The following is an 18,737-nucleotide window of genomic DNA, read 5'->3' on the forward strand; positions in this document are numbered from 1 at the left end:
CTGCTCACCTCTTTTATGCCTCCTCTGCACTGCTCATCTCGGCTCTGTTTCCTCAGCACTGCTCATCTCTGCTCCTCCTCAGCACTGCTCACCTCTTTTCTGCCTCTTCAGCACTGCTCACCTCTGCTCTGCCTGTTCAGCACTACTTGCTTCTGCTCTGCCATTGATCACCTCCGCTCTTCCTCCTCAGCACTGCTCACCTTTGCTCTGCCTCCTCTGCCATTGCTCACCTCTGCTCTGCCTCCTCTGCACTGCTCACCTGTGCTCTGCCTCCTCTGCACTCCTCACCTGTGCTCTGCCTCCTCTGCACTGATTTCCTGCTCTGCCGCCTCCGCACTGCTCACCTCTGCTCTGCCTCCTCTGCAGTGCTCACCTCTGCTCTGCCACTTTGCATGGATGATTTCTATCAGCAGTAATATTTTACTATTAAGAAACTGCTGATATATTTTTTTTATTAGAATTATATATATTTTTAAATAAAAAGTTTCTCCATCTTCTTTTTGACAGTCTGTAAAAATCAGACAGCACTCGGATGACATCTGGGTGCGGTCCAATTTTTTTTCCCAGACTCATTGACTTGCATTGTCGATTTTAACTCAACCCTCGGATCAAAATCAGACCCATCTCCACAATGTTCATGCAAATGGAAATAGCCCCACAGATTATTACTGGTACAAATGCTATCTGTGAAAAACATGGCTAAAATTGAACGTGAAAAACAGACGTCTGAATGAGGCCTTTGTAACAGCGTGTTCCTCCCCTGGCTTGTGTCCCTGGACTGCAATGTAATCAGGTCTGAGTCAACAACCAGTGGGGGGAGTCTGTCTTTGTGCTCACAGCATAGGACTTAAGGTACCGTCACACTGAGCGACTTTACAACGAGAACGACAGCGATCCGTGACGTTGCAGTGTCCTGGATAGCGATCTCGTTGTGTTTGACATGCAGCAGCGATCTGGATCCTGCTGTGATATCGCTGGTTGGAGCTAGAAGTCCGGACCTTTATTTGGTCGTCAGATCGGCGTGTATCGTTGTGTTTGACAGCAAAAGCAACGATGCCAGCAATGTTTTACACTTGTAACCAGGGTAAACATCGGGTTACTAAGCGCAGGGCCGCGCTTAGTAACCCGATATTTACCCTGGTTACAAGTGTAAAAGTAAAAAAAAAAAACACTACATACTCACATTCTGATGTCAGTCACGTCCCCCGCCGGCGTCCACAGGGTTAAAACTGCTTTCGGCAGGAGCGCTTGCTAGCGCTGCTGCCGAGAGCTTCCCTGCACTGACTGTCAGCACTGGCCGTAAAGCAGAGCATAGTGGTGACGTCACCGCTGTTACTGCCGGCGCTCACACATTCAGTGGAGGGAAGCTCTCGGCAGCAGTGTGTGCATATTAGCAGCGCTCCTGCCGAAAGCAGTTTTAACCCTGTGGACGCCGGCGGGGGACGTGACAGACATCAGAATGTGAGTATGTACTGTTTTTTTTTTACTTTTACAATGGTAACCAGGGTAAATATCGGGTTACTAAGCGTGGCCCTGCACTTAGTAACCCGATGTTTACCCTGGTTACCCGGGTGCTGCAGGGGGACTTCGGCATCGTTGAAGACAGTTTCAACGATGCCGAAGTTGTTCCCCTGACCGTTGGTCGCTGGAGAGAGCAGTCTGTGTGACAGCTCCCCAGCGACCACACAACGACTTACCAACGATCACGGCCAGGTCGTATCGCTGGTCGTGATCGTTGGTAAGTCATTTAGTGTAACGGTACCTTTATCCAATACAAGCTTGCAGCTTGTGGGAACTTCTTAAGTTAGCCACATAGTAAAAAGTCAGTGGGAGCCCTTTCCCATGGAGGGGTGGATCTCAGGACACAGAACAATAGACACATGGTATGGCCCATGAAGTTGGGTGTTGACAGGCCAGGGGCTAGGATCTTATGCTGAGACGAGATGTTGGTGCCCGTGTGTGGAGGGTTAACAGCTGCCACGTGGAATGGCGTTATGTCCCTCATCTGTTGGATCCATTGAACTCCTCCCAGGATTATTTGGGTCTTTTCCCTGGCGTCGGATTACCGGGTGGTGCCCCTGGAACTGTTCCCCTCTTGGTGTGGACTCACTGTGGACTCTAAGAGAAGCTATTGATATTTTATGTTCTATGTTCCCTGTATCAATAAATCCTGTTGGATTGATCATCGGTCTGGTGTCCCTTCATGCTCTGTCGCACACCCCATCACAGCCTTAGCCATCAACACTGGTCTGGTCACTGGTAAGATTTATTCAGCACCTCAACACCAGTCATGGACAGTAAAATAACGCTTGTTAATAAAGGGTTAATGCTGGTAACTTCAGTAATTATCACTATGATCACTTGTCATCAAAAATTATCGAAGAAAAACAGACGTAATAAACTTACCAAAATAGTGATACATCAGAAGAATGAGAACAAGAAGGCCTAGAATAAGGAAATATATAATTATTAGTAAAATGTCGTTATCCTGATGCAGTTTGCGACCTCGGCTTTAGCCCGTCCTCCACCAGACTCCTCCAGTCATGAGAAGAGATACATCGATGACTACATTTATTGTAGGAGATATGTATCTATTATAGATAGAGCCCGGGAGCAAAAGGCAAAATCACAGTCGCTCTCACTTACTTCTGGGTCTCGGAATTCCTGGACGGAGGGAAGTGCAATAAGTGGGGAGTACCACCAAAAAATAAGTGGGCATCCAAAGTGCGGAGTTTAATAGTCACAACTCTAGGCAAGTGAGTATTGAGTAAAACATCCTACTGGAGACGAGTGGATTGATTCGATGAAAATTAAACTTGTAGAAAATTTCTGGGCATTTTCTGAGCTTGATTTTGGTCCCTTCACAAGACTGAGCACAGAATGCTACAATTTTAATTTTTTGGATCCATGGTTTCCACTATTACTATTTTATTTACCATCGTCTTCTTTTTGTGTGAAAATGAAGATTCCATGGACATTAAGTATTGCGGATTCCCATGTGTGGACTGTGTACAGCATTTAATCTAATGTTTGGAACTGCGATGATGAAAAATGGAACTGTCCTTCAGAGGACATTTGTTTTACTTCATTATATACAGTATATTTTGACAACAATAAGGGTCTAAAAACTTCACTTACCTATAAGGAATAAGTACATTCTGTAAAGACTTATTAATTTACAATTAATTTTACTCTTTTGATATTCGCCGGAGACAGAAGTTTCAGAAACAATATTGTATTCGATGGAAGAGTGCGGATAGTAAATGGTGAAAGGATCCAGGATTTGTGGGATGTAAAGGTCTAAATGTTGGAGCGTGAAACCTTTATATTGGCTACTCTATACATAGATGAGTCATTAACAGAACACCTAATTAAGTTTTAATCAATAAAGGGGTCAATATTTTTTAAAGCCCATCGTTAATATTTCTTTGAAAAGGGTGAGTTCCATTGCCGTACAGCAATTCATTGCCTTCATTCATGATTTCTCAGATATCATTTAACATAATGGAGATATTTAATTATATATCATGAGGATCCCCAAAATGTATCCTGTTTGTTTTGGGATTTCTTTCTATTTTGACTTTTTTTAAACTGACTTATGTCTTCTCATGCAGCCCAACAATGATATATTTAAGCCAATCTATGACCGATAAGAGTAAAGCTGGCTGTACGTCACCATTATGGGTTGGTAAATGGACTTAACGCGGTCAACTATTGAAGGATTCTGGAGTTGAAAACTGCTCAAAAGTGGATAAGGAATAATAAATTAGACTCCAGATATAGGACATTGCCACCACGAAGAAGAGGAAACAAGTTGGGTCATGTATCACATATCATACAGTACAGTCCAAAAATTTGGACACACCTTCTCATTTAAAGATTTTTCTGTATTTTCATGTCTGTGAAAATTGTACATTCACACTGAAGGCATCAAAACTATGAATTAACACATGTGGAATTATATACTTAACAAAAAAGTGTGAAACAACTGAAATTATGTCTTATACTCTAGGTTTTTCAAAGTAGCCACCTTTTGCTTTGATGACTGCTTTGCACACTCTTGGCATACTCTTGATGAGCTTCAAGAGGTAGTCAACGGGAATGGTCTTCCAACAATCTTGAAGGAGTTCCCAGAAATGCTTAGCACTTGTTGGCCCTTTTGCCTTCACTCTGGGGTCCAGCTCACCCCAAACCATCTCGATTGGGTTCAGGTGTGGTGACTGTGTAGGCCAGGTCATCTGGCGTAGCACCCCATCACTCTCCTTCTTGGTCAAATAGGCCTCACACAGCCTGGAGGTGTGTTTGGGGTCATTGTCCTGTTGAAAAATAAATGATGGTCCAACTAAAAGCAAACCGGATGGAATAGCATGCCGCTGCAAGATGCTGTGGTAGCCATGCTGGTTCAGTATGCCTTCAATTGTGAATAAATCCCCAACAGTGTCACCAGCAAAGCACCTCCACACCATCACACCTCCTCCTCCATGCTTCACGGTGGGAACCAGGCATGTAAAGTCCATTCGTTCACCTTTTCTGCGTCGCACAAAGACACAGTGGTTGGAACCAAAGATCTCAAATTTGGACTCATCAGACCAAAGCACAGATTTCCACAGGTCTAATGTCCATTCCTTGTGTTCTTTAGCCCAAACAAGTTTCTTCTGCTTGTTGCCTGTCCTTAGCAGTTGTTTCCTAGCAGCTATTTTACCATGAAGGCCTGCTGCACAAAGTCTCCTCTTAAAAGTTGCTGTAGAGATGTGTCTGCTGCTAGAACTCTGTGTGGCATTGACCTGGTCTCTAATCTGAGCTGCTGTTAACCTGCGATTTCTGAGGCTGGTGACTCGGATAAACTTATCCTCAGAAGCAGAGGTGACTCTTGGTCTTCCTTTCCTGGGGTGGTCCTCATGTGAGCCAGTTTCTTTGTAGCGCTTGATGTTTTTTTCCACTGCACTTGGGGACACTTTCAAAGTTTTCCCAATTTTTCAGACTGACTGACCTTCATTTCTTAAAGTAATGATGGCCACTCATTTTTCTTTACTTAACTGCTTTTTTCTTGCCATAATACAAATTCTAACAGTCTATTCAGTAGGACTATCAGCTGTGTATCCACCAGACTTCTGCACAACACAACTGATGGTCCCAACACCATTTATAAGGCAAGAAATCTCACTTATTAAACCTGACAGGGCACACCTGTGAAGTGAAAACCATTTCCGGTGACTACCTCTTGAAGCTCATCAAGGGAATGCCAAGAGTGTGCAAAGCACTCATCAAAGCAAATGGTGGCTACTTTGAAGAACCTGAATGTTCCTCCACACCTTGGGCTATGTTCACACGTAGTATTTTTGCTGCATTTTTGCATGTTTGTTTTCAATACTGAAAAAAACATTCACCAGGAAATGCAATTTTATCATTTTACTACCTTATCTGGCCATGTGGTGTGTGAGACATGATCAGACAAATAGAAAGTCACTATATTTTTTTTCCCACGTCCATCAGCTGGCCATCACTATTTATAGAGGGCCATCAGCCGACCCTTTCTATTGTAAGAGGGCCAGCAGGTGTCTTTCGGATAGATGAGACCAAGATAGTTTTTTGGTAAAGCACATCATTCTACTGTTTACTATAAATGGAATGAGGACTACAAATAAATGAACACAGTACCTACAGTCAAATATAGTGGAGGTTCAAATATATTTTTGGGTTGTTTTGCTGCCTCTGGTCCTGGGTGCCTTGCAATGTGAAGATTTCCACAGCATTTTGGGTTGCAATGCAGTGCCTGGGATCAGAAAGCTGGATTTGCATATTAGTAGGTCATAGGTCTTCCAGCGGGACAATGATCCCAAACATACTTCAAGAACCACCCAAAAATAGATGGAAAAAAAGCGCTGGAGAGTTCAGAAGTGGTAATTCCAGCTCTAGTAGCGTAAAGTCTCCCAGAACTACCTCTTACATACAGATGCTACAGAGAAAGGATTATGACTAGCGTATAGTGTCCCCCTTTGGTATATCATAGACAATAAAGTGGCGGAGTACTTCAAACCATAGATACCCAAACAAAAGACCCAAAAAGAGTAGCCATAAACCACCAATGAACAGTAAAAAAATGGTACTTTGAAATCCTATGTATAGCATGTATGAGGTTGCAAGAAGCTTCCATCTCCGCAAGCCTAAACATTCCCTCCATTGTATATCTGGCCTCCCCACTGCCTCTTCCTGCCTGTTGTGGTGCTACGGATCACTCGCCCTGTGCTCTGCTGTCCTCGCTCTGAATGTCACCTTTCAAGGATGGGTCGGTGACTTCATCGTCCACCACCTCGTCTTCCACTTCTTCACCCTGATACTCCTACTGACTTGCTGATGTAACAACACTACTTGCTGACAATTGTCTCATCATCATCGAGCTATTGTGACAATAATTGCATTTTCCCATCATTGCCTTCTTGTAAGTATGGCTGCGCAAATATTTGGGCATTGCTACATGCAATCTCCTCATGTCCCGGTTAGAGCAGGCAGGGTGAGTGGTCAGAATCTATAAATTGAAATGTGAGCCGCTCTTCAGAGTGTGCAAGTGTGGGATCACTTGTCTCAGGGCACTCGGCATAGTGGGAGGAAGGAGGATCAGGGTGAGGATTATGTGGTCCAGAATTATGGCTACTGAGCCTGGACCGTGTGGAAGACAGGGTGGTGCTGGCAAAGTGACTGGAAGCATTATCTGCTATGCATCCAACAACTTTTTAACACTGGTCTGGCTTTAAGAGTGGTGTTCCACGCACCCCTAAAAAGTGGTACTGGAAGTCAGGTTGACATGATTTATGTGTTTGTTGTGCTCCCGCAACAGGCATAGTTTCACCTTACTCACGTCCTAGGCCTCTGAGCTCACGATCAGCATCATGTCCACTTCCCCGCTCAAATGCAGCAACCTAACCATTTTTAATTATGTATGGTATATCCTTGTTGAGAAATGTTGCAGACAGTATTACAAAGCCAGCAAAATATGCTCACTTCAGATGGATGTATAAGACCGCAGTATAAATACAGCAATTCAATTTTTTTTAACAAACAATTTTTTTTTTTTGGGGGGGGGGTTGGGTTTGAGGCCCAACTCTAGCATGATAGATGCTGTATAAAATGCCACTGCTGGAAAAAATTGCAGTTTTACACTGCCAGCAAAATTTGCCCAATTGAGATGGATGTATCAGACTGCAGTATAAATATAGCAATGGGATGTTTTTAACAAAAGGTTTATTTTTTTTAGCATGATGAATGCAGTATAAAATTTCACAGCTCAAAAAATGCTGTATTACAATGACAGGTGTTGTGAATTCCGTTTCCGGGCTCCCTCCTGTGGTCATGAGTGGTACTGTGTGAGTTCTGTTCTTGGGCTACCTCTGGTGGCCTTTAGCGATACGGCTGATCTGTATCTGGGTTCCAGCTGCCTGGTTTTCTGCCACTCTGGCTCCTATTTAACTCCACCTGGACCTTTACTTGTGGCCAGCTGTCGTTGTATTCAGTACTGGTTTGATCTCTCTTGGACTTCCCTTGTGACCTGTCTCCTCCTGGAGAAGCTAAGTCTTGCTTGTTCATGTTTGCTCATTGTTTCCCTGAAAATGTTTCTCACTATATGATGAGTTCAGTCCAGCTTGCTTATATGTGATTTTCTTGCTTGCTGGAAGCTCTGGGGTGCAGAGAGCGCCCCTCACATCGTGAGTCGGTGTGGGGGTTCTTGTATTCTCTGCGTGGATAATTTTTGATAGCATTTTGTACTGACCGCACAGATTCCTTGCTATCTTCTGACTATTTAGTATTAGCGGGCCTCATTTGCTAAAACCTGTTTCATTTCTACGTTTGTGTTTTCCCCTTCACTCACCGTTATTATTTGTGGGGGGCTGTCTAAACTTTGGGGTTTCTCTGAGGCAAGTAAGGCTTTGCTTTCTCTCTAGGGGTAGCTAGTTTCTCAGGCTGTGAAGAGGCGTCTAGGTTTTTAGGAAACGCTCCACAGCTGCCTTTAGTGTGTGTGGATAGGATCAGGGTTGCGGTCAGTAAAGTTCCCACATCCCCAGAGCTAGTCCGATATTCTGGTTTACTTATCAGGTCAGTTTGGTTGTCCTTACCACCAGGATCATAACAGACAGGCAAATTTGCCCAATTGAGATGGACGTATGAGACTGAAGTATCAATATAGCAATTTTATTGAGCTCCAACCAAGTCTGGCTGTATGCTTTTGACACACAACTGGCACAGTATAAATGGTATTCAATATTTCCCTGCTAGAACAATTTGCAGGATTAAGAGCAAAAGGAATATTATTAGCACTGAGAAGGGTTTGGTATGAGTTGCAGCATAAAGGATGTGCCATTCACCCTATCCTGTCCTACTCGATCCCTTCAGCACAATCTCTGCCTAAGTCCTGCTAATGTCAGTATTACTATTATTTATCATTATCCCTAAGAAAAGCTGTTGTACTTAAATGAAATATAAATGTGGGTGAATCAGGCAATCCCCTCATGTTCATTGGCGGTCTAAAAATCGCTAAACATGTGGGGCGGGGACTCAAGCTCCTGCTTGAGCATTAAAAAAAACTTGCTGACTAATGAGTATCCCAAGCACGCTGATGCTCGAGCGAGTGACGAGTAGTGACGAGCACGCTCACTCATCACTACTGGACTGAGCTCGGTCAGTTATTGAATTATTCTGTGGTTGTCAAGGAAAAACATCAGATCAGACACCAGGTTTTGGACACCACCTCAGAAGAGTAAGTTAGTTGGCCATGTATCACGTCATAGGAAGCCAAAGGAGAAAACCTCATGACTTGAAGAAACTAACCTTTCTTGATGACATTCAGTCGACGATAATTTTTATCCAATTTGGCCTCCAATTGCCCAGTAGATGGTTTCATCGCAACCCTCTTTGTCCTTCTCTTCTTCTTTTTTGATGAATGATGGCCAACTGGATTTGTTGAGATTTCCTTAGAGGGTGATGGATTATTTACTGGAGGATTAGTAAAGTTGAAGTGTTGGATGCCCTTAATCTTTATGTCTATGAAGACTCTGTAAGAACACAGTGTAATACAGGGTTGTGATTCTTTACAAGACAGGTTCGACTTAATTTTGGAAAGGTCAATGAAGTTATGGACAGAGCAGGGTGAGTATTATAGGATAGGATACCAAAATATCAAATGTAATACTAATCTCAAATGACTTTTTCCTACCAAATAAAGAAACATCATTCTCTCATGTGAAGGCAAAGAGGGTGTAGAAATGTTTAACACAAGTTACAGAGGAAGGTTATCAACTCCTAAAGTCATCCAATGCAGTGACCATAAGGATTGTCACCAGGAAAGGGACAGTTTACTAGAAAATAAGATGCTAAAAAAATAAGCAAAGATGTGACATGCCACTTTTTATTTTAAAGTAGGAGATGATTGTTGAAGAAAAGTGCGAAGAGATAAAGAAAGAACAGATGGAAAATACAGGAGAAGAAAAATGGGAAAATTGACAAGAAAAGAGGAAGAAATGGAAGAGAACTGAAAAGATAAAGGAGGATTAGAAGAAAGGGAGAAAGAGAGAAAATATCAAATCTTTCACACCCTTTCTTACCCTTTTTCTTCAATAGATAAACAAACCGGAACATCTATTTCTGAAAAAACAACAACTCGGTTTTACAATCGAATGATCCTGGAGATTGAAATTTTTCAACAGTGGTCAAGTAATGAGATCAGATTAGACCCCAGATTTTAGACATCTTCACCACCTCCTCAGAAGGGTAAGTCACTTGGCCCATCTGTCAGACGTCATAGGTGGCACAGAGGGGAAATCCTCTTGACCTAAAGAAACTAACCTGTCTTAGGAGGTGGGTCCTTGATGACATCCACTTTCTCATAATTTTGGTCCATTGTGATCTCCACATGCTCAGTAGATGGTTCCATAACAAACTTCTCTGACCTGAAAAAGAGGAAAAGAAAGGAGCAGAAAAACGAAGTTTGTTGAGGAGAAGAGAGAAAAAGAAGCACTGACAATAATCATCCTTCACACTTACCCTTCTTCTTCAATAGATAAACGAGCAGGAACGACCACTTCTGTCAAGAATAATACAAAAGTCTAACAAAGTGGACATAGTATGTTGGAAAAACATGAAAGTGCTTCTATCCTAGATCAGAAGAGAAAATCATCACAATGCTGGAGGACACTTGCCTTTCTTAGTAAGTGGGTCCTTGATGACCACCACGTGCTCATTATTTTGGTCCATTGTAGCCTCCACTTTCCCAGTAGATGCCTCCTTTGTCCTAGAAGAGAAGAATAGAGAAATAAAAGGATTGGAGAGGAGACGAGAGAAGAGAAGTAGTTACCCTGGTTCTCCTTCACACTTACCCTTCTTCTTCAGTAGATAAAGGAACAGGAATAACTATTTCTGTCAATAAAAACACAATAGAAAGTGTAAATGAAAAGGAGAATGTGTGAAGAGAAAAATATCAAAGTACTTCAAACATAGATCACACGAAAAATATCAGAATCCAGATTTGACTACATGTTCAAAAATTCACTCAGGTCAATGGTGAGTATCTACAGGCCCAAGGACCTCTCTTTTTATTATTATTATTATTAGTATTATTATTATTAATATTATTATTATTATTTATTAATAATTATTATTATCTTCTCAGTATATACCTTTTATAGATATACATGTCTGTGACTTGGCATGGGTGGCAGTGAAGGGAAATCATGGCTTTATGACACTAACCTGTCTCAGTAGATGGGTCCTTGATGACCTTCACTTGCTCTGTAGATTGTTCTATCACAAGCTTCTTTGTTCTTCTCTTCTTCTTGTTTTTTTTCTTATTTTTTGCTGTCTGAGGACCAGGTGGATTTGTCAAAATTGCTTTGAAGGACGATGGATTTCTCACTTCATCCGGAGCAATGTTGCATATTTGGATTTTTATCGTTATGCCTATGGAGACCCTGTAAAAGTACGATTTTAACAAGGTGGTGGAATTGTACAAGATATGTTTCCAGTTATTGTTAGTGAAGGTATGTTAGACTAAGCATTATGATCCAGGTTACTGAAATGCTGCATGTAACACTTCTTTAAAGAACATTTCTTTATAAAATACAAACAAAAATAATTTTCCTGCTTGAAGTGAAAGAGGTTATAAAAGAAGTTACAGAAGAAGATTAACAAATACTGAATTAATTCAATTGAAGAGAAGAGAAGAGAAAATAAATAAGAAGTGAAAGATTAACCTGGAAGAAAAGAGAAAAGAAGATGGAGCGGATGTGAGGAATGAGAGGAACAGATGTAAGAAAAAGGAGAAAAAGAGAAGAGCAAATATTAGAAAATAAGAGAGGAAAAACAGAAAAATAAGTTTGATAAAGAGAAGACGGACGAGAAGAGGAAAGGTATAAAGGATGGAGGTAAGGAGAAGAGAAAAGGGATGAATGAAGGACTAACACTGAACTTCTTCTCTTACTTACCCTTCTCCTTTCTTGGATAAACGAACAAAATCCTCCATTTCTGTCAACAAAAACACATGAAAAAAGTGAATGTATGAAGTGACAGCATCAGAGTTCAGCAGACATCCTAACAGATCAGATGTGAAAAACATCAAAACGCGCCCGCCGTCCATCAGTATACTGGACTCCAGAGATGCACAGTCTGCTCTACCTGCACCGTGATCCCTTGTGTACATATACCACAGGGTTCTTGATCAAGCAGTTCATTCTCACACATATATATGATCCTCAGACCTATGTATGATCCTCAGACTACTGTATGTATGATCCTCAGACCTATATATGATCCTCAGACCTATATATGATCCTCAGACCTATGTATGATCCTCAGGCCTATGTATGATCCTCAGGCCGATGTATGATCCTCAGGTCTATGTATGATCATCAGGCCTTGTATGATCCTCAGACCTATGTATGATCCTCAGACTATGTATGATCCTCAGACCTATATATGATCCTCAGACCTATGTATGATCCTCAGACCTATGTATGATCCTCAGGCCTATATATGATCCTCAGGCCTATATATGATCCTCAGGCCGATGTATGATCCTCAGGTCTAAGTATGGTCCTCAGGCCTAGTATGATCCTCAGACCTATGTATGATCCTCAGGCATGGACTAGCGGTGGATTCAGTGTCCCACACAGGCATGGCACTCATGTCCTGATATTTTAAGGTATATCGCTTCATTTGGGGCTATACCGCCCACATACAGGCAGCGCTCACACACAAGTGTGATCTCATTCCACAATCAGCAATTCTGTGGGTCCACTCGCTCCCTCACATTTATCAACTGTGACTGATGAAGGTCCGGATGTAGGACCGAAACGTTTGTTATTTTGTTTACACCATTAAATCACCTGTCTTACGTTAAGTTGAGTGCTGAGTATTTGCTATATATGTATGATTCTCAGACCTATGTATGATCCTCAGACCTATGTATGATCCTCAGACCTATGTATGATCCTCAGACCTATGTATGATCCTCAGACCTATGTATGATCCTCAGACCTATATATGATCCTCAGACCTATGTATGTTCCTCAGACCTATGTAATATCCTCAGACCTATGTATGATCCTCAGACCTATATATGATCCTCAGACCTATGTATGATCCTCAGACATATATAAATATTTAAAGGGAGCTTGACAGTCAATCCTTGCTCTATAAACCACAGCATAATTCAGAGTAAATACAGCCACCCATGTTCAACTCCGAAAGGTTCTAGTGTTGGTTTGAATAGTCATGCAGGGAACATAGAGATGGCACATATAGCGCCCCTACACACTGGCGACTTCCTCTCCTGTCCCTAATAGGTTCTACTGATAATAAGTAGAATTAATCACGCAATATTATTATTAGTCGTCAGTGAGTGGGAGCGCCATATGCGCAGGAGTGTCATGGTGCCAACATTCGCTCTAAGGTAGGGTTACAGCAGCACCTTACTAGGGTAAGACATAGCACCCCTGATAGTTTAGCTTCATGTTCATGTCTGACGTTAATGATAACCTTTTAATTTGAGAGAATATCCCTAGAGTAACAAATGGCAGCCACATTGGTTTTTTGGTTTTCTAATTTTGCATCTATTATCTTGGTATTAATAAGACTGGTGTTGTTTTTGGTGTATGGTTATGATTGTTATGATTTTGTCCCTCTAAATCTCTAAAAAATGGGGCATTACAGGGCCAACAACTCCCAGCATCTTTTAATGATGGTTAAGGACATACTGGTAATTGAAGGTTCTTGCTATGCAATTGTATATGGGGCGAGCTGACTTTGCAAATGTTCACTGAGCAAAGCTTCTGCTGTATACATGTACTGATGCTGTTTTTGGCAATAAGTTGATGCACTGATGAAGGTTCTGGAGATGTGTTCATGTACTAATGTTGGTTATAGAACTGTAGCCACATAATGATGCTGGTTCTAGTGAGGTATTCCTGTGGTTGCGGGTTATGGTTATCTAATTCTGTACTATTGGTGGCACTGACCATGTATTCCTGTATTGATGATGGTTCTGGTGTTGTATCCATGAACTGATGATGATTTCGGTGATGTAAACATGTACTGATGATGGTTTTTGTGTTGTATTCATGCACTGATGGGATAGTGGTTCTTGTGATGTAGTGGTTTGGGTGATGTATGTACTGATAATGGTCCTGGTGATGAACTAATGCACTTATGGTGGTTCTGGTGATGTAGGGAGATACTTGATTGTGTCCAAATTTATTCTGCAGCATAAATAGCAACCCCAAACATTAAGCCAATGTCTTTAAGAGCTATCATCACTGTAAAGAAGAACCAGGAGTCCTGGAAGTGATGATATGGCCCAACAACCCTGATTTTACATCTTCCAGTTTGCCTTGGGTCACATGAAGAAACAGACACAAACGGTGTCCTTAGACAGCTCTTTGGTCTTGGCCGTGGTGGAGTGGTTGGCGTGTAATTTGGTCTTGGCATGTGTGGACAGGTGTCATTTATACAGGTAATGATTTCAAACAGGTGCAATTAATACAGGTAATGAGTGCAGAGCAGGAGGCTTCTTAAGGAAAAACTAACAGGTCTGTGAGAGCCAGAATTGTTGGTGATCAAATACTGATTTCATGCAATAAAATGCAAATTAATTATGTAAAAATCCTACAATGTGATTTTCAGTTTTTTATTGTTAGATTCTGTCTCTCACAGGTGAAGTGTACCTACGATAAAAATCACAGACCTCTCCATTCTTTGTAGTTGGGAATACTTGCAAAATCAGCAGTGTATAAAAATACTTATTTTCCCCACTGTATTTATATACCCTGGAAGGAGAAATGTCAGGCAGGATGGGAGCGCAGCTGCACAGAAGCGTTGATCTTCGGAGAATGCTCCAAGTGCTCGCACAACATGAAAAGTCACATAATTGTGATATTATATCAGACTTCAGAGTCAGGATCTTGGGCAGAGACTTTACAGGAGGTCTGTGGAGTAACGACCGGGCATCACCGGAAGATTTGAGGAAGCAACGTATTTACAAGAGAGTCCATTGGTCACATGGAAGGAACTTAGAAAGTTGTGTCCAACTCCAGAATCCAACTTGCAACAGTAAGAATAGGTGTCAGTGCGTGTAACAATGAGTTGATGGAGTTCTTACCCATCGCTGCACTCCTCGTCCTTCCAGAAGTGGCGCCGGCTGATGATCAGAAGAGGGAAGGTGCAGCATTCCACAGGTTATATACGGCTGGTGACATGACAGCACCGCACGTGACTGGGTAGGTCCTGAGGAGTGCGGACAACAGGCCACCGCTGCAGAGAGCCGCTCATCTGCTTTCACATTATGTCTCTGTGCTAATCGTCAGAAGCAATGGCAAAATTCCAAAACCACAAACAATAAACAGCTCGGAATTTTTCCAGACATAAAGAAAGCTCCTTTAACTCCTTAATGACCGAGCCAATTTTTACAATTCTGACCACTGTCACTTTATGGGGTTATAGATCTGGAACGTTTCAACGGATCCTGGTGATTCTGAGTTTGCTTTTTTGTGACATGTTGTACTTCATGTTAGTGGTAAAATGTCTTCGATAAGACTCGCGTTTATTTATGAAAACACGGAAACTTAGCAAAAATTTTAATTTAATTTTTTTAATTTTTGTACCCTTAAATCAGAGAGTGTTGTAACACAACATAGTAAATAAATAACATTACCCACACGTCTACTTTACATCAGCACAATTTTGGAAACATTTTTTTTTTTGCTAGGAAGTTATAAGGGTTAAAAGTTGACCAGCGATTTCTCATTTTTACAACAAAATTTACAAAAACATTTTTTTTAGGGACCACATCGTATTTGAAGTGACTTTGGGGGGGGTCAATATGATAGAAAATAGCAAAAATTTACACCATTCTAAAAACTGCACCCCTCAAGGTGCTCAAAACCACCCTTCAGGTGCTTCACGAGAACTAAAGCAATGTGGAAGGAAAAAATGAACAGTTAATTTTTTCACAAAAAAAATTACTTTAGGCAAACACTTTTTTATTTTCACAAGGGTATCAGTGGAAAATGGTCCACAAAATTTGTTGTGCAATTTCTCCTGAATACGCCGATACCCCATATGTGGGGGAAAGCTACTGTTTGGGTGCATGGCAGGGCTCAGAAGGGAGGGAGCACCGTTTGACTTTTTGAATGCAAAATTGGCTGGAATCAATGGCGGGCACGATGTCGCGTTTGGAGACCCCCTGATGTATCTAAACAGTGGAAAGCCTCAATTCAACCCTAATCCCAACCCTATCCCCAATACATGCCTAACCCTAATCCCAACCCTAACCCCAAAACAAGCCTAACTCTAACACCACCGTAACCCCAACACAATCATAACCCCAACCCAAAAACTAACCCCAACATAACAACCCTAGCCCCTTTCCTAATCCTAACACAAGCCTAACCACAGCTCTAACCCAAGCCCCAACACCACTGTAACCCCAACATCACCGTAACCCCAACCCTAACCCCAACACAACCTTAACCCTAGCCCCAACCCAACCCTAACCACAACACAACCTTAACCCTAGCCCCAACCCTAACCTTAACACAAGCCCAAACACAGCTGTAACCCCAACTCTAGCCCCAACCCCAACCCTCTCCCTAACTACAAAGAATGGAAAAAAAAGTAAAAAAAAATTAATTTGATTATTTTTATCTAAGGGGGTGACAAAGGGTGATTTGATTTACTATTTTTTATGTTTAGCACTGTGATAGGGTCTATAACAGTGATCAAAATGAACCAATAGGAAAAATCTCCTATTATTTCTGGGTACCGGCCGGCAAATCTCAGCGGGTGCACTGCGCGTGTGCCCACCATTTTCTCACAGGAAGATGATGCGGACGGTCAGAGGATGGAGCAGAGGGGTCCATGGATGGCGGAGGTACTGGGGTGGCTTAGGGGACCCCATTTCTCTCTCCTATGAGATGCTAGATCATATCAGAATGGAAAATCTGACTTTTTTTTTTACCACTGTTATTCGGTGAATAACGGCGATCACATGATTGGGGATGGTAAAAACCGACCCAAATCATGTTCTCCAGGGTCTTAGCTACCCCCGGCATCCATGACCCCAAAGATTTTTCGACGCTGGGGGGCACTATACAATTATTTTTCTGTTAAAAAGTAGCGCTGAGGAATAAGGTCCATTAATTGCCGCCGTTAAAAGGCGCATCAGCGGTCGTTAAGGGGTTAATATATAACACCCCTTTAATATCCAACAATTCCATGCCACGCCCTCAACATAATGCTAAACAATGAAAAATAAGGATAGATTCAATAGAGAATTTATAGTGTTATGAAGTTATATATGCATATTGTAACTGCAGCTCTAGAGGTGACTGGAGGAGAAGAAACAATGTAATTGCAGAATAGTGAGTGCAGCTTTGGAGGTGACTGGAGGATGAGACCTGATGTATTTTTTTTTTTTTTTTGTAAATGACATTTGTGCCCCTCATTTTGATAACCAGCAAACCTGAAGCAGACAGCTTTGGACTGGTATTCTCAGGCTGGTAAGGGACCGTGGATGTTGCTTTCAAATAAAGAACTTTATTCTGATTAATAATAATAAATAATAAAAGATATGTACCATGTAACTATAGGATTAGTAATGTATAGCTGTCTTATAGACACCTCTCCATTACTAACCTATGGGCTTGATGTCACCTGACAATACAAAGGTGAAATCAACCCCACAAATATTAATCTCACTTGCCACTGCCACAGGGCAAGTGGGAAGAGTCGGGCAAAGTGCCAGAATTGGTGCATCTATCCAGTATCCATGGCCCCTTACCAGCCTAAGAATACCAGTCTACAGCTGTCTGCTTTAGTTTGGCTGGTTGTCAAAAATGGCGGGAACACATGTATTTTTTTTTAATTATTTGTTTAAATGATTTTAAAAATTGTCCTTGGGAACCTTCTGTTTTTCATAACTAGCCATGATAAAGCTGGTTATCAAAAATACAGAGGAACCTATGCCATTTTTCTTTTTAAATATGTATTTATAGCACAGGTGCCGGTTGATGGGCCAGAAAGGTAGATCTGAGTGTCATCAGCCTAAAGGTGGTACTGGAATCCATGGGACTTTATGAGTTGTCCCAGGCCAAGTGTATAGATTGAGAAGAGTAGGGGTCCTAGAACAGAGCCTTGGGGGACTCCAACAGAGAGAGGGTGGGATGTGGAGGTAGTGTGGGAGTGAGAGATGCTGAATGTGCAGTTGGAAAGGTATGAGGAGATCCAGGATAGGGTGAGGTCTTTGATGACAAAGGAGGAGATGATCTGTAATCTGTAGTAGGAAGCAGTGGCCAACTGTGTGGAAAGCAGAGGACAGGTCTAGAAGGAGGAGTACAGAGTATTGTCTGTTAGCTTTGGCGGTAAGTAGGTCATTAGTGATTTTGGTCAGGGCTGTCTCAGTTGAGTAATGGGGGCGGAAACCAGATTGTAGATTGTCAAAGAGCAAGTTAGATGGGAGGTGGGAGGAAAGTTCAGCGTGGACGTGTTGCTCCAGGAGTTTGGAAGAGAATGGGAGCAGCGATATTGGGCAATAGCTGGAAATAGCAGTTGGGTCGAGGGTTGGCTTTTTAAGGATAGGCGTGATTGTGGCATGTTTGAAAGCAGAAGGGAAGGTGCCAGAAGTTAGTGATAGGTTGAAGAGGTGGGTTAGGGATGGGATAAGTGTGGTGGTGAGGTTGGGGGGGAGGTGGGATGGGATGGGGTTGAGCACACAGGTGGTGAGGTGCAATTTGGAGAGGAGACAATTAAGCCCCCCTTCAGTGATGCTGGATAGGGAGGTTATGGGGTTTGGGCATTGGTCTGGTATAAAAAGGGGTTGTGGTATATGTGTGTGTGTGTATTAAATCCGTAGCTCCCAACTGTCCCAGATTCTGCAGGACGGTCCTGATTTGAGGGGTCAGTCCCGCTACGTCAGGGCTTTGTCCCGATCTCCACTCACTGTCTTCTCTATACATCGCTCTTTAGCTCCTCATCATCAGGGGCAGAGCCAGCATCTCTGCTCTGCACACTTATATTAATTAATCAATCAATTCTCTTCTCTTGAGATCTGGTCTTCTCGGGAATTGAACCCACAATGTGTATCATTGCAGACAGTAGTTAAAGAAGTGAGCCATGGCCTGCCCTGAATAGTATAATAAAGTGTTTCATTTATAAAGCTGAAATTCAGGCTCTGAGCCCACAGGCAGATTATACCGGTATAT

At 42.1% G+C, this 18,737-nt stretch overlaps 1 protein-coding gene across 2 annotated transcripts in view; it reads right to left on the reverse strand.

The window, feature by feature from the left end:
* Positions 1–14,709, reverse strand: part of LOC143770508 (uncharacterized) — a 42,127-nt gene extending 27,418 nt beyond the window's left edge. Inside the window, exons 1-10 of one of the 2 annotated variants that reach the window (XM_077260185.1) lie at positions 14,639–14,709; positions 11,469–11,508; positions 10,738–10,955; positions 10,365–10,404; positions 10,188–10,279; positions 10,033–10,072; positions 9,835–9,938; positions 9,594–9,633; positions 8,821–9,044; positions 2,407–2,445 (exon numbers count right to left, since the gene is read on the reverse strand). In XM_077260185.1, coding sequence (XP_077116300.1) covers positions 2,407–2,445; positions 8,821–9,044; positions 9,594–9,633; positions 9,835–9,938; positions 10,033–10,072; positions 10,188–10,279; positions 10,365–10,404; positions 10,738–10,955; positions 11,469–11,508; positions 14,639–14,642 — 841 coding nt within the window. In that variant the 5' untranslated portion in view covers positions 14,643–14,709. The remainder of the gene's footprint in view (positions 1–2,406; positions 2,446–8,820; positions 9,045–9,593; positions 9,634–9,834; positions 9,939–10,032; positions 10,073–10,187; positions 10,280–10,364; positions 10,405–10,737; positions 10,956–11,468; positions 11,509–14,638) is intronic. The other variant, XM_077260184.1, reaches the window with a different exon arrangement.
* Positions 14,710–18,737: the final 4,028 nt, after the last annotated feature.

Source organism: Ranitomeya variabilis, chromosome 4 (genome assembly GCF_051348905.1).
Source record: "Ranitomeya variabilis isolate aRanVar5 chromosome 4, aRanVar5.hap1, whole genome shotgun sequence".
Classification (NCBI taxonomy): Eukaryota; Metazoa; Chordata; class Amphibia; order Anura; family Dendrobatidae; genus Ranitomeya; species Ranitomeya variabilis.